This window comes from Euleptes europaea, chromosome 5 (genome assembly GCF_029931775.1).
Source record: "Euleptes europaea isolate rEulEur1 chromosome 5, rEulEur1.hap1, whole genome shotgun sequence".
NCBI lineage: Eukaryota > Metazoa > Chordata > Lepidosauria > Squamata > Sphaerodactylidae > Euleptes > Euleptes europaea.
In genome coordinates this window covers 113,482,808-113,499,338 of record NC_079316.1, presented here as the reverse complement: position 1 = coordinate 113,499,338, position 16,531 = coordinate 113,482,808, and the positions used below count along the sequence as shown (strand labels likewise).

Here is a 16,531-nt window from a genome sequence, read left to right as displayed (position 1 = left end):
CACACACCTGTCAGAAATTTTGTTAGTCTAAGGTGCTACTGGACTCTTGGTATCCGAAGAAGTGAGCTGTGACTCACGAAAGCTCATCTCTCTGCCAGAAATGTTGGTCTTTACAGTGCTACTGGACTCTTGCTCTTTTCTGCTTCCCATAAATGCATCTGTTGCTGTCCATGCAACAGCCAGAGGGATGGAGAATGCCTCACCTCCATCATTTCCAGCTTGGCGGGATAAGCCAGATCCCCTGGGGCCGGCTTGTAGCCCGCGATGTCAGTCTGGATGTAGATGTGTGTCCGGTAGACCAGGCGCTCCTGGACATCCTCCAGCATCTGCTCGACCACAGCGGCAAAAGCACCCAGCTGTTCCACTGCCAAGAAAGGGACGCTGCCATTAATGCCCTCTCGCGTGGCATCGCCAAGAGCCTGAGTTGCGTTTACGAAAGGGCCACAGACGTTATCGGCCCCACAAGAACCCATTCAAATTATTTTGATCCTGTTTTAAATTCTATCCTTTACTCCTTTGGTCAAGCAAGTAATAATACTTGTTTACCAGAACTGGGCATTTGTGAGATAAGATATAAGAAGTGCTTTTTAAAAAAACAAAAACACATCCTTCCTCATTTCAAAATTTAAAATATTTAAAACAAAATGTGCAAGTTAAGGCGAGCGCAGATGTCACTGCACCATATTCCATCCTAGCCTGTTTTAAAGGATGTGTCCTTATTCTGATCACTTTTTCCACACTTACCATTGTTTTGCACATGATCTTCAAGCATTTCATTTTTCAGAATCCCACAGAGCTCAGACAACGTTTCTAAGTGAATTACATGGATGATTAATGGCCTCAAGACATCGTATAGGGACAGACATAACTTCTCTAAAAGACCACTGCAAGACAGAAAAAGAGAAAGAGTTCCAACATCAGGAATTCTTTGGGCTATAAAGGCTCCTGGAGTGACCCAGGCCTCCAGGAGCTCATGCCCTGGCCCATCATCACATGCAGCCTGGACCATTTGGGGAACACCACTCACAAAAGAAAAAGGGGAACACACTCAACCAAAAATAAACTGTGAAGCCTAAGAGGTCGAGCTAAAGACACCAAAAATAGAAAACAAAAAGAAAGTATTTGCTCAGTGTGCATTGATTAATGATTAAAAACGAACATTAACATAAGAACAGAAGAAAGGCCCTGCTGGATCAGACCCAGGCCCATCAAGTCCAGCATTCTGTTCACAGAGAGGCCTACCAGGTGCCTCTAGGAAGCCCACAAACAAGACGACTGCAGCAGCATTTATCCTGCCTGTGTTCCACAGCACCTAATATAATAGGCATGCTCCTCTGACACTGGAGAGAATAGGTATGCATCATGACTAGTATTCATTTTGACTAGTAGCCATGGATAGCCCTCTCCTCTGTGAACATGTCCACTCCCCTCTTCAAGCCTTCCAAGTTGGCAGCCATTACACAGACCTGCCAAATTATCTTATAAAACTCACAAAGCCATCTGGCACACGAGCCTTAGAGATCTTTCACTTCTCGATTTCAGAGAATCCCTCTTTGGGTGTTCTGGGTGTTAATTAAGGTTGAATTGGCTTTTGATTGTCTTCCAAACTAAGTTCTGGTCACTTCAATTTATTTACCAAAGTTTTCTGAAGGCTAGAACTGATAAGTAAGAACAACCTTAAGTAGCATTCCATTCTGTATAGAAGGGGGAGGGATGCATCTTCCCAGATGGTGCCATCTGCCCAGAGTTTTTATAAATATTTGCATTAAAGGCAGACTCACTCTCATTTGCTCAGTATTTCATCCGTGCGTCACAGAAAGCAAATTAAATTAAGAAGCCTATTGCAAAGCGGAGAGCCTAAAATGTAAGGGAATCAGAGAGCATGGGGGGGGGGGGGGAGAGCCGCAAGTTGGTAGAACAGGTCATCTGGACAGCTAAGCGACACAGCTAAGATGCCTTCCTCCACCCCTGATACACCTGCATGTCGACAGCACCCCGGTCAAGGAATGTCGCCGTAGAAACACAGTCCAACATGTTACCTACTCCAGTTTCAGGGTCGGTTTGGTGAAGAACTCGTTGTAAAGCTGATGTTCATCCTGGCACACGTGGACCATAAAGGCACAGCCACTTCGGACCTGAAACCAGCAAAAGAGCAGATTTTGCAGATAGGAGAGGGCAGGCAGCTTGCATGCCTTTGAAGATCTTTTTTCATTAGGTGTTTTTTTGGAACAGCCATCAGTAAAAGAGTAGAAATTGTAAACAAGACATTATGGGCTAATTTGATGGGAAGGTATTGAAGAAAAAATGTAGAGTATTGTAAACATAAAGTCATACCCTCTTAGATATATAAAATGTAAAGTAGTAAGCTGGATCTATTAAAGATTGTATCGATAGTAGTGGTTAGATAATGTGAGTTTAGTAGATTAGTTTAACTGAATATAGTAGTAGTAGTTGAACCCAGTTCTCCAGATTAGAGTCCGCCGCTCATGGGGAGAAGTGGGGAAACCAAACCGATTCTCCAGATTAAAGTCCGCCGCTTTTAACCATCACACCATGCTGGCTCTTACTGATCAGTGGTTCCATTCCAAAAGAGAGCAGAATTGGGGAAACACAACAGGGCACTCACCAGAGCACAATGATCTCTGTTGTTCCGACTGGTTAATTCTGTTACAGTACTGGTAATACTAGGCCCCAATAAGTGTTCTCTCTGTTCAAGGTAACATTGATGTATTTCACTTAGCAGTTGCTGGTACCTGGGTGGAGAGAACAATGAGCAATGAGCCACTGGAGGACTGGATTTGAGGGCCAACTACCTACTGCACCTTTAAATACTGACACCCAAGCCCCACCTCATTGAGGTGGCAAACCAGTGGGAAGGAAACAAGCGTGTCCTGGAGCTGAGTTCAAGCCTAGCTTTCTTCCTGACTTCTAGCTGCCGACCGGCAGGGATTCTACACAAGGGAGCAGTCAACCACAAGAAGGAGAGGCAGAGGGCGAAGAGGACAGTGGAGGAGTCTTTTCTGGCAGTCTTCAAGCAGAGGCTGGACAAACACTTGTCAGGGATGCTCTAGGCTGATCCTGCACTGAGCAGGGGGTTGGACCAGATGGCCTCTAGAACCCTTTCCAGCACTATAATTCTACGATTCTTGCCCTCCTCAGGCAGCCGGCTGGCCAGGGCAGGAAGTCAGACCGGACAGACGCAGGCAGCTAACAGATTCGGTATACTCACTCTGGCATTTTCTCAGATCGCTGCTCTATCTGCTCAATAAGTGTCTAAAAGGAAACAGACAAAACAATTAAGAGATTGTATGCCGTCGCTTCCCTGAACAGAATTGCCCCCCAGATACTCAGTATACTGGCTCTGTTTTCTCTTTCTTGCCTAGGAGCTCCGCAACACTATTTAAGCACGACACGCATATTAGATCCACTGCTCTTAGCCACCGGATCGACATTCCCTTGGCTAGCTGCCAGAGCAGCTTCTTAAAAGATTAATCTTGTCAGGACAGAAAGGGTGGAGTAATTCATTTTTCAGAGTTCGTCCCAGTTTCAAGCACAACCCCCCCCCAACAACAAAAACCCAATAAAGAAATAAAGAGGTCACATCGGAGCGGAGCAAGATGCAGGCGCAGTCCATGATGACCCAAAGCCATCTGCCCAAGCCGCGCCCAAGTAAAAGCAAAGAAGGTCTGCTAATGGGGGCCTCCCCCTGCATAGCACTACAATGTACTCCAAGGGTACGCAAATCACTCCAAGATAGGGTTGCCAACCTCCAGGTGGCGCCCGGAGGACACCCCCCCTCCCTGGAATTACAACTGATCGCCAAAGTACAGAGATCTGTTCCCCTGCTTTGGAGGGTGCACTTCCTCAATCTCTCCCCCCACCCCCCCCCCCGGTAACATGCTTCAGCTACAAAGATTTGTACACTGTGCAGAGAAACTGCTAGGAAGGTGGTCAGCCTTCCCCAATCAGGTGAACATGCCTCTGGTATCTACCACGGTTTAACAACTTACTTACTCTGACTTTGGGAGCTGATGCTCGGAACTTCAAATAAAATAACGTGAAGGCGTTGTCTGAATTTGGCACAGCAGAAGGGTCCTTGAAAACAAAGAGGCACAAAGACAGTGTTTCTGTAACAGCTGCTCACAAACACAGCAACTAAGATGTTTCTAACACTAAAAAAAAAAAAAAAGAATTCTTTAATGATGTACATACAAAATAACGGAAAGATCCGAAATCTGGACATTTTGAGCCGACATGCAGATATTAGTCACAGGCCCTCAGCAGTACGTCAAGTTGCTTTTTGATGTTTCAATGTACACAAAATTATTTAAAATATTGTTTAAAATTCAGGCTATGTGTATAAAGTGTATATAAAACATAAATGAATTCCGTGTTTAAACTTGGCTCCCATCCCCAAGATATCCCATTACGTATATGAAAATATCCCAAAATATGGAATGATCCAAAATGCAGAACACTTCTGGTCCCAAGCATGCCAGATAAGAGATACTCAACCTGTATTACCAACATGTTATAGCATATTAATGGGTGCCAAAAGTATTCACATTTAAACAACAAACATATCCTTCAAAACATGTTGCATATCTCTAGGGTAAACATAGGAAATCTTCATACTACACATTCTGAGTGGAGTATAACCTTGTCTTAAAAGGCATCACTCATTCCAAAAGCATGTGAGTATTAAGTGCCGTCAAGTTCCTTCCGACTCACGGCGATCCTCAAATGAATGACCTCCAAAATGTCCTCTCGTTAACAGCCTTGCTCAGGTCTTGGAAACTGAGGGCCGTGGCTTCCTTGATCAAGTCAATCCATCTCAGATTGGGTCCTCTCTTTCCTGATGCCTTCGACTTTTCCTAGCATGATTGTGTTTTCCAGTGACTCGTCTTCTCATAATGTGACCAAAGTACGACAGCCTCAGTTTAGTCACTTTAGCTTCTAGGGGCAGTTTGGGCTTGATTTGATCTAGCATCCCAATGATTTGTCTTTTTGGCGGTCCACTGAGTCCACAAACCTCTCCTCCAAAACCACATTTCAAAGGAATCAACTTTCTTCCTGTCAGCTTTCTTCATTGTCCAACTTTCACCTCCATACATAGTAACAAGGAATATTATATTATGAATTATCTTGATCTTGGTCGCCAGCGACACATCCTTACACTTAAGAACCTTTTCTAGCTCCTTCGTGCCTGCCCTTCCCAGCCTCAATTCATTCATACAAACACAATCCTCACACAGATCGGACCTTTTTGGAGGAGCCAAAAATGCTTCTAAATCAATAGGAGCAAGGCTGTTTAAGACTGAAGACACATACATCGAAACAGGAAATTTAGCCAGCACCTTGTCTTTTGTTCTGTGCCCTTCTTCATTTTGTAAACTTTTGTATAGAGTTACCACATTGTATTTGAAACTGATATTTGTACTGAAATTGTCTTTTGCTGAATTGTGAGTATGCTGTGGTGCAATCTTGGATTTCTGTAAATCACAATAATAATTCTTTGTAATTTCAATATATTTTGTAATTTTTGAAGTATACACACTTTTGGTAATTTTTGTTTTTTTCTAGAATTACTTTTTAGGGTACTCTGTACCCTTTGTTTCTGTGGTTCAGAGGTTGCCTTCTCCTTTTTTGTTTTCTTTCTGCATATTGATTAAACAGATAGAGAAGTCTAACACTCTCAGATAACCCAAAGACTGACGAAGACAATATGATCCAGGAGAACAGAATATTGACTAATTAAACGGAAGAATTAGCCTGCTGAAACCTGTATGAACTTACAGAATCCTGGAAGGAGAGATTTTTGGGGATGGGGTAGCATTTCTAAACTCCCCTTTCCTACAGATTTCTCCTTTATTACTTACCCTTTTAATCAGCTGGTTTGTGAGGTTCTGCAGTGTGTTCACAGTGTACATTTTCATGAGGTGCATGGCTTTAGAAAGGCATTGCTGGAACTTGGTTGAATATACAGGATAATCTCTGAAGTTTGGCTGAAAGAGAAGAATAAGCGTTTTAAAGCAAGAGTTACGGAAAGGACAGAAGGATTCGGAAGGGACATTCAGAGCTTCATGCTTTGAACGATACAAGAACCAGCACCCAGGCAAAACTCACTAAGCCCACCCCCCAAAAAAAAATTCAAATGCACGATTTTATTAAAAGCATGAAGAGATGATGACGCATCAGCCATAACCTTTTTAACCCCATCCAAGTAGCAATGCTTTAAAATAACCAGAGTGCTGTCTTTAAAAAAAAAAGATGGACTATTCTCCAGAATGCAAAATGCTAAGAGGGATGATCTCTTGAAATGAGGAGAAATTGAAAAATGAATGAACGCAGTGGGCGGATGAGAAAGCCCTTCCTTCTAAGGATGGCTCACAGAGAGGTACACAGAAGTTAATCAACCCAAATTCTTTGTCAAGAAAGCCAATCCGACCCTCACAAGCTGTGTGTCATGCTGCCTTGTATCTTTTTTCTCAATGCTTCAGTTTATTTTTCTGGTATAATATTGACTTTCAACCAATAACAAAACCCTGTCCACCCTGGGAACACGCCATTTTGAAGGCGTACAGTTACACCTGCAAAATGGGTGGCCGTAGCCCCCCCCCCGCCGTGAAGCGCAATGGAGGAGTTTCATGGGGGGGGGGGTTAATTCATTTTTAATTTTTCCCCCATCCACTAACTACCCCCCTTCAGGAATGGGCTGCCCATCAAGACACTAAAGTGAGATTCTGTAGACCCACCAATAAGGAGTTAAATATAGTTAACAAGGCCAGGGATTGGTGTGGGTTGTCTTACCCTTTCTTGCCACCAGATTCTCAAAAAAATTGATGAAATGCAAGACTGTGTATTGTAAAGCAATCTTAATGCAAATAGTGAGAAAACAGAACACAACTTACATGTGAGGAAATATACGCAATACAATCGTCAAGTTTAGCCAGCATAGGGATAAAGCCTTCGGTGTTAACAGACAACGTCGGGGAATTCAGTTTCTTGGAGAAAGAAAAGAAAAGCAGAAACCTGAATGTTACAGAAGCAGAGATCGAGATGCAAGAGAAGAAATTTCCAGGCTGTACTATATTGCTGGTACTTACCAACAGGGGAAAAAAAACCCTGTTACATAACATATCTTCTATTTATTAAAACAACTTGGGAAACCAAGAAGTAAAACATTTTAAGTGCAGTGGGTACTTAGTGTCTGTGGAAGTTAAACGTTTTGGACCACTTCAGGACTGTTGTGAATTTAAGTTACAACACTTTTCTAATTAAGCTGGAAGGGCAGTATAAATGCAATTGGGGCCACTTATGTTAAGAACTCTTGCACACTCTAAAATGCTTAAATATGTGCAGTCCTACAGGCAACATATGAACATATGAAGCTGCCTTCTACTGAATCAGACCCATGGTCCATCAAGGTCAGTATTGTCTACTCTGACTGGCAGCGGCTCTCCAGGGTCTCAGGCAGAGGTCTTTCACATCACCTACTTGCCTGGTCCCTTTAACTGGAGATACCGGGGATTGAACCTGGGACCTTCCGCATGCCAAGCAAAGGCTCTACCACTGAGCCACAGTCCCTCCCCATGTATTTACAGGCACACAGGTCTGTAAATACAGGTATTTAAGGTCACACAGCAAAGCTCCATAGCAGAAGAGGGATTTGAACCTGGGTCTCCCAGATCCTTGTCTGACCTTTTAATCAGGGGTGTCAACCTCATTTGTTACGAGGGCCGGATATGACATAAATGTCACTTGGTTGGGGCAGGCCATGGGTACCATAAAATTTAATGCCAGGTACTGGAGATACATACTTTATACAAGACACATTGACACCTTGGGACCTGGGGGGCGGTGTCAGATTCTTGGACTCCGTTGCCTCTCAGGAATCATCAACTTTACTCCAGACGTTAGCAGAGAGTTAAAGTAGAATTTATTTGAAAGGAAGGGTACAGTAATCTATGAAACACAACGTTACAATGGCGCCAAATCATTTGGAGGGTATTCTTATAGAGTACACACGCTAGCATGTTTACAAGTAACATCTTTGAAATGCAAAACATCAGAGGTTCCCCAATACCAAGAGAGAGAATTCACACCTTAAGATCAGAGCAGGATTACAATCAGGAAGTCACTTTGAAGTGGAGATCTCTCGAGCCTTTTGGCTGTTGCCTCTTCCTTCCCACGGGAAGGAGAGATGAAACGAAAGTCACCTCGCTATCCCGGGTCCGATTGCATGCCCTCGCTGACACTCCGCCTCCCCAAAGGCCCCCCCTCCAGATTTCCTGGTTTGTCCGGGTAATGGCGATGGAAATCCGCTACAAGGGTTGGAGCCTGTACGTGAACAGCGGACACCCACTCATCGTGACTGGAATTTAAATGTTTCCAACGCACAAGATATTCCAGTCGGCCCCTGCGCCTCCGAGAATCGAGCACCCTGGAGATTTCAAAGTGCCGTTCGCCCTGTACCATGATGGGAGTTGCCGCTTCGGGTTCGGGGTGCCATTCTGGTGCTTGTAGAAAGGGTTTTAGTAGACTCACGTGAAACACCGGGTGCACCCCTTGTAAGGATTTGGGTAGCTCCAGCTCTACCGTAACCTCATTGATAACTCTGGAGATAGAAAATGGGCCCACAAACCGTTGGCTCAATTTTTTACACGGGCGTAAAGACCTGAGGTTCTTAGTGGAAAGATACACCTTTTCTCCGACCCTCAATTCCCACTGAGGTGTTCTGTGTTTGTCTGCTTGTAGTTTGTACCTATCTTTAGCCTGTTCCAGGTTTTTTACAAGCCAGGGCCAAGTGTTCCTCACTGTGTGAGCCCATTTAGACACCTCGGGGGGATCGCCTTCTGGCGGGGTGGGTACAGCCCCTAATGGTCCAAAATCCATTCCATAAACTGCTTTGAATGGGCTCACCCCGGTTGCAGAGTGCACCGAGTTATTGTAGGCATATTCTGCCAGTGGCAGCAGATCAACCCAATTGTCTTGGTGATAATTAACAAAACAACGCAAATAACATTCCATCACCGCATTAACCCTTTCGGTCTGCCCATCCGTCTGGGGGTGATAGGCAGATGACAAACCCAACTGCACACCTACAATTCCTAAAAACGCTTTCCAGAACTTGGACACAAACACGGAGCCCCTGTCACTCAGGACCTTCCGTGGAAATCCGTGCAATTTGAATATGCAGTGCACAAACAAGCGAGCCAGTTTATGTGCAGATGGCATCCCTTCACACGGCACGAGATGAACTTGCTTAGAGAAAAGATCCGTGATAACCCACAGGACAGTCTTCCCCTGACTGGATGGGAGGTCTGTTATGAAATCCATCCCAATCACTCGCCAGGGTGCCTCGGGAGTTTCTAGGGGCTTTAATAATCCCGGGGGTTTTCCCATCAAACGTTTACTAGTTGCGCACACAGGGCAGGATTTGATAAACACTTCGATGTCTTGGCGCATCCCAGGCCACCAAAACTGTCTTCTTATTAGATGTAAGGATTTAGCAAACCCAAAATGTCCCCCTATTGTTGAACTGTGGCTCCGTTCCAATATCTCCCGCCTCAGTTCCCTGGGCACGTAATGTTTGTTCTTACAGATACCGTTTTTGTCCGTCATCTGGGACGGGATAGATTCTTCCTCCCGCTCTCGCTGAAGGGCCTCCCCCCACCTCGTCCTGACTATCTCTGGGAGGCTTTCTGGAACTGCCCAGAGGCGGGGAATGGCAGCATCCGACCCCGGCAAGGGGGTGGGTACCGGCCCTTCAGCCTGGTCCCTTCGCTCTATTTGGGAGATTCCCCCCCCCTCCCCAGCGGTAGTGATTGAGAGTTCTCCGGGGACTGCTGGGGATGAGAAGGTGGGAGCGACCACTTCACGAGGGGAACTCGAACTCGAGTCCTGTGCCGCCGCGCGGCTTTGCGCTCTGGTCAGAACTCCTGCACTATTCCCCTCTGCAGTCAAACCCAGGTGTTCCCGTGTGAAAAGAGAACCCACCGGCCGCTCAACCTGACACTCATATTGCGGCATGCGAGACAGTCCGTCTGCTAAGCAGTTTTCTTTCCCAGGCATGTGTTTGATGGTAAAATTAAACTTAGAGAAAAAGGTAGACCAACGCACTTGTTTGGCTGACAGCTTCCGCTGACCCAAAATAGATTCGAGGTTGCGGTGATCAGTACATACCACAAAGGGCTCGGCAGCCCCCTCCAGGAACTGTCGCCAAACCGTGAGTGCATGTTTAATCGCCATTGCCTCTTTTTCCCCAATTGGCCAGTTGAGTTCAGGGCCAGAGAACTTCTTAGAAAAATATGCGCAGGGTCTAAGTCTCCCTTGATCATCCCTCTGAAGGAGCGCGCCTCCCATCGCCTTGTCAGAGGCATCTACCTGTAAGGTGAATGGCCTGGAGCAATCTGGGTGCGCCAGAATGGGTTCAGAGGTAAAGCGCTCCTTAAGAATTTCGAAAGCCGCCTGACACCTGGCGGTCCAAGGTACCTGGTATTGTGCAAAGGTAGCCTCTTGCCCCTTCCCCTTGGTTTTAAGCAAATCAGTAATAGGCAAGGCTATTTGAGCGAAATCCTGAATAAAATTTCTATAAAAGTTCGCAAACCCCAGAAACTGCTGAACTTGTTTGCGAGTTCTGGGAGGTTCCCATTCTAACACTGCCTGCACTTTCTCCGGATCCATGCTTAACCCTTGGGGAGATATCACATAACCCAAAAACGACAATTGGTCTTGGTTGAATGCACATTTTGATAACTTAGCATACAAATGATTGTCCCTTAGACGACTCAACACCTCCCGCACCAACTCTCTGTGCTCTGCGGGATCCTTGGAGTAAATTAATAAATCGTCGAGAAATACTATTACACCTTTAAATAGGAGGTCGTGTAGGATCTCATTAATTAATTGCATGAAGCACGAGGGCCCCCCAGACAGACCGAATGGCATGACTAAAAATTCAAACAAACCATAGCAACAAGAAAAGGCTGTTTTAGCTTCATCCCCCTCCTTGATCCGGACCCTGTAGTAGGCTTCCGCCAGGTCAATTTTCGAAAAAACACAACCCTCCTGTAACGCACTCAGGAGATCCGGGATTAAGGGAAGGGGGTAGGCATTAGTTTCAGTAATCGCGTTAAGCCCCCTGTAGTCTACACACAGTCTGAGATCAGATGTACCTTTCTTCCTCACAAAGAAGCAGGGAGAAGAAAATGCAGCCTTGGACGGCCGTATGAAACCCCGCTTCAAGTTCTTGTCCAGAAATTCTCGCAGCACTGTTTTCTCGTGAGGACTCATGGCATAAACTCGAGCCTTGGACGGTTTTACATCCTTAATCAGTTCGATGGCACAGTCCGTTGTGCGATGAGGAGGCAATAAATCACAATCCGTCCCTTCAAATACATCGGAAAAGTCACTATACTCTGGGGGTAACGTGGGCGTCTCCAAAGCAGCGGCGTCTCCCCCTTCCCCTCCAGGTAAATCATCCCGGCTGTGTCTCTCGCACTGGGGAGCTCCAAATACCACCTGCCTTTGTTCCCAATCAATGCTCGGGTTATGCCCCACCAACCAATTGATGCCGAGCACCACCGGGTAGGAAATTTTAGGAACTACCGTGAAGTGGATCTGTTCCCAGTGATTTCCCACCCCCAACCACATCTTGCGAGTGCGCAAATGAACCGGCCCCCCCCCGCAGGTCACTCCCATCCATTTGATGGAAGTGTAGGGACTGGTCCAGTTCTCGAGTCCCAATTTTCAGACGCTCTACCACCGCCTGATCAATTAGGGTCCGGGAGCACCCGGAATCCACTATAGCCACAACAGCCACAGGTTCCCCCCCTTGGGGGTTTCGTAACACCACAGGTATCAGTAATGTCTCTCCCTGATCACTCACCCTACATGGAGCCGGTTTGGTTTCTTCCGCGGGTGCCCTCTGTGCCGGTTCCCTCACAGAAGGCCGTCCTCGTTTTTTGCCGGTGAGGGGCTTCGGAAACTATCTCGGGTACAACGGTTGTGGAGATCCGATGAGGTTTCAGCTTGCAGGGCCGCCGCCCCACGGCGACCGTTCATCCCCTCCGCTCTCCTGTGCTCCAGATTCCGAGGTGGTGTCGCCTCCCGCTCTTGTGTCGCCCTGTTGCTCGTCCCTTCTGACGGCGTGTTGGTACATTTTGCTGCAAAATGGCCCATCTTCCCACACTGAAGGCAAGCTCCCTCCCTGAACCGACGCGCCCTGTCGAGACTGTAGACTCCTCGATGTCTTCCCTCTCGCCGGGGGCCTACTGCGTTGTCCCCTCTCGCGGGCGGGATAGGGGTTGTCTTCGAAGGACGATCCCTGGAGAACTGGAGGGTAAGCTTGCGATTCTCTACCAGAGCTGCCAAACTTATCCACTCCTCCACCGATTCTGGATCTCCCAAAGTCAAACAGCCATCCAGCACTTCCCACCGCAACCCTTCGCGGAAATGCTGGACCTTTGTGGCCTCGCTCCACTCCCGTATCTTGCACGACAAAGATAAAAAGTCTTGTGCATACTCACTTACTGAGCGGGTTCCCTGCTTCAAACGACGCAGGGCAACCTTTGCCTTTTCCCCCCGGTGGGGGTCTTCGAACCTGCGTCGCAGAGCGGACAAGAACTCATCCAGGGATGCCAAAACCCTAGGCATAGTCTCTGCCGCCGTCACTGCCCACTCCACCGCTTCCTTCTCCAGCAGGCTGATCACATACCTGACCCGAGCCTCTTCCGAGGCAAAGGTCTCCCCCTGGTCCTTCATGAAGCCGGAAATTTGGAGTAAGAAGTGAGGCAACTGTGAGCTGGATCCGTCGAAAGATACCTTCAGGTCTCTGGCCGTAGGGCGTCTGGGCGTGGGAGCCTCCCCAACAACGAGCGGTCCAGTAGTCGGCCGCGAATCCGTTTGGGGTGGTTGCACGGGCTGTCCAAGCCCCCTCACTGCCCCTAGAACAGCTGCGAGATCCCGCTGCAAGGTGTCTAGCTGAGTTTGCAGGTCCCGATTCTGCAGAACGAGCATCTGATTCTGTCTGCGTATCAGAGTGGCCGCTTCTGCCGTGAGGGTAGGGGTGTGAGCGAGCGTGGGGTCCTTCCACCCTTCCCCCTCTCCATACCAAGCGGCCAGCGGTCCCCGGTAGAAGTCGCCTCCTGGTTCTGACGCTGCTCTCTGCCGCTGCCCGGCCCCCGAGAGTCGGGGGGTCCACGTCAGCCTTCCAGGGACATCGGTAGGCCCGGGTGGGCGCTGCTCCGGGGTCGCTTCTCCTTGGCCAACCTCAATATCAGCGGGAGTCTGCCGACTTTCCTCTCCCGCGTTGAGCGGCCCCGAGGGTGGTACAGACATCCTAATACTACTTCTGACCCGAAAACAAAAAAGGTTGAGATTGTAACGTACTGTCAGATTCTTGGACTCCGTTGCCTCTCAGGAATCATCAACTTTACTCCAGACGTTAGCAGAGAGTTAAAGTAGAATTTATTTGAAAGGAAGGGTACAGTAATCTATGAAACACAACGTTACAATGGCGCCAAATCATTTGGAGGGTATTCTTATAGAGTACACACGCTAGCATGTTTACAAGTAACATCTTTGAAATGCAAAACATCAGAGGTTCCCCAATACCAAGAGAGAGAATTCACACCTTAAGATCAGAGCAGGATTACAATCAGGAAGTCACTTTGAAGTGGAGATCTCTCGAGCCTTTTGGCTGTTGCCTCTTCCTTCCCACGGGAAGGAGAGATGAAACGAAAGTCACCTCGCTATCCCGGGTCCGATTGCATGCCCTCGCTGACAGGCGGCTGACTCGGCTGGCTTGCGGGCTGGGTAACAGCTTTCAAGGGGCCAGATCTGGCCCGCGGGCTTGACACCCCTGTTCTAACCATTACCCCAAGTTCTTGAGGTTTCAAAACAATAACTTACCGTGTTGATATTTTCAAGCTCGTTAAAATACGACAGCTTCTGTTGGATATTTTCTGCCAGTTCCACGAGTTCTGCCTATTCAAGAAGAAAGTAAAGATGGTTAGCAGAGAACTGGAACCGCACGACACTCCCCATGGTCTGGAACGGGAAGAACGGACTTTCGCTCCATTGAGTGCTGCACCCCGAATCAGAAGCGTGTCTGGCCCTTCTGTGTTCCTCGGCCTTGTGCAGCCGCTCCCAGACCTGAGCAGTCACCGCATCCATTGTTGCAACTGCATTAAACAGGGGCAGGAAGTCCAGGGGGATGGGAAGTAAGGTGCATGCATGCACGTGTGAGAAACTCGCCTTTCCTACATGCAGCCTCTCCTCATGGCCAGATTCACTGTGGCTTTCCTCTCCCAGATGGAGGACCTGATGGGTGCTGGAAGGTGCTGGCCTGGTGATGCGGGGGGCCCTAGCCAATTTTTCTCCTGCTTGAAAGGGAACGGGGTCTTCAACCAGGAGGCTGCTGGCGGAAGCCAACTCCCAGCTCTTTTAAGGAACCAAGTGGTGATGGTCCCTCTCCCAAACTCCACACCAAACTATCCCCAGGGAGAGCCGTATTCTGTGACAGCCACTGAGCCAAAGGGTTGCCTGCTTGGCTCCTTGGGCTTTTCTGCCCCTGCCTGAAGGAGGGTGGTGTGGGGAGGAGGCCAGGAGAATGCAAGCATGTGGACGGCAGCTGCCAGACCCCTACTCAGTTTCCACTCCAGAACCATCAACCACAGCCCCCCTCCATCTGACCAGTCCTGTGAAAGTACAGGTGAGAAAAGAGAAGATGGCACCTCATGGCCCAAACAGTGTGAGGGAACAGCCCTGGAACCTGGAAAGCAAACCCAAAATGACCCCGGGGAGGGTTTTTCACTCCAGGCGCAGCTTTGTGTTTATTTGGACCTGGAGGACAAATTAACCCCTTTACTACCTGCCGTCCTATCCTGCTGATGGGGTTGGCAACTGCCTGCAGGAAAAGACACCCATGCCCCTTTACAGAAGCTTGATACAGGTTGAGTATCCCTCATCCGAAATGCTTGGGACCAGAAGTGTTCCGTATGTAGGATCTTTCCATATCTTGGATATTTGCATATACATAATGAGATATTTTGGGGATGAGACCCAAGTCAGAAGGCGAAAGAGAAGAAGAGTTGTTTTTTATATGGTCTGAGTTTGTATAAGACGTCTGTGTTCTGGAGAGGAAGCACACAGCCTCCAAAACCTAGTGACTATTAGTTTGTGACACTTCGTTTTTAATTTGCAAAGGTTAGGCTTCTTGCCCACTCCTATGCTTCCATGGAACACGGAGCGTGCACTCACCCTCTAAGAAAAAGGTATACAACGAAGAAGAAAAAGAAGAGTTGGTTTTTATATGCCGATTTTCTCTACTTTTAAGGAGAATCAAACCGGCTTACAATCACTTTCCCTTCCTCTCCACACAACAGGCACCTTGTGAGGTAGGTGAGGCTAAGAGAATTCGGAAAGAACTGTGTCTGGCCCAAGGTCACCCAGCTGGCTTCATGTGGAGTGGGGAACTGAACCCGGTTCTCCAGATTAGAGTCCAAGCAAGCAATGAAACAATCAAGAACCCCCGGTTTGCTTGGGATGTTTGAGTTAAGAAAGATCCCCCTGAGGAAGCGTATGCAAAACACGTAGGGGCAATTATATTATTAAATACTTTCCCCTTACACCAATTGCTATTTTTTTTGGCTTCGTCTAGGTGAGCATGGAACCAAAACCTTTGGCTCAGATGCTTACGAAGGACACATTTGTCCAACCTGGTCTGAAATTACCTGCTCCTTCAACAGCTGTTCACAGGCTTCGTGCAGAGTTCCTGTTTTGGTCGACACAAAGAGATATTGCTTTTGCAACGAGGCCAAGTGCTGAAGAGCGCTGTTCACATCGCTCAGGATGGCATCACACTGCTCTTCAAATCCCGACAAATAAGCCCTCATCTGTCTAGAGGAAAAGAAGTTAAAATGCAGACAGGTCCTCCCCTTGGTGCAAAAAAAGGCTGCAACAGATTAATGCAGAATGAAAGCCAGCAAGGAAACTTTCCTCAGGAAGAATCCACATTCTTTTCCCCAGGTCATTACGTCTCTGATTAGCCAGGCTCTCACGGACCTAAGGTTGAAATCTCTTCCTTGAAGGTTTCAAGAAGAGCTTTCGGATATGCTTTAGGGCCAAGCCATCTTTCAGGAGGGGCAGAGGATAGAACAATAGGCTTCTATGAACCCATCTGTTGAATTCAACATTTAACTTAATGAACACCAAGCTCTTTTGCAAACTTGGCTGGTGTACTTAAAAGCAACTAGGAACAGCACTGAAGAAAGCTGATAGGAAGAAAGTAGATTCCTTTGAAATGTGGTGTTGGAGGAGAGTGTTGCAGATACTGTGGACTGCCAAAAAAACAAATCAGTGGGTTCTAGATCAAATCAAGCCTGAATTGCCCCTAGAAGCTAAAATGACTAAACTGAGGCTGTCGTATTTTGGTCACATTATGAGAAGACAAGAGTCACTGGAAAAGACAATCATGCTAGGAAAAGTTGAGAGAAGCAGGAAAAAAGGAAGACCCAACAAGAGATTG

At 47.4% G+C, this 16,531-nt stretch overlaps 1 protein-coding gene across 1 annotated transcript in view; it reads right to left on the bottom strand.

The window, feature by feature from the left end:
• COG3 (component of oligomeric golgi complex 3) overlaps positions 1–16,531 on the bottom strand; it is a 39,960-nt gene that overhangs the window by 19,268 nt on the left and 4,161 nt on the right. The window contains exons 4-13 of the mRNA XM_056850550.1: positions 15,738–15,903; positions 13,915–13,989; positions 6,912–7,004; positions 5,880–6,005; positions 4,015–4,095; positions 3,230–3,273; positions 2,627–2,753; positions 2,044–2,135; positions 745–884; positions 204–364 (exon numbers count right to left, since the gene is read on the bottom strand). Coding sequence (XP_056706528.1) covers positions 204–364; positions 745–884; positions 2,044–2,135; positions 2,627–2,753; positions 3,230–3,273; positions 4,015–4,095; positions 5,880–6,005; positions 6,912–7,004; positions 13,915–13,989; positions 15,738–15,903 — 1,105 coding nt within the window. The remainder of the gene's footprint in view (positions 1–203; positions 365–744; positions 885–2,043; positions 2,136–2,626; positions 2,754–3,229; positions 3,274–4,014; positions 4,096–5,879; positions 6,006–6,911; positions 7,005–13,914; positions 13,990–15,737; positions 15,904–16,531) is intronic.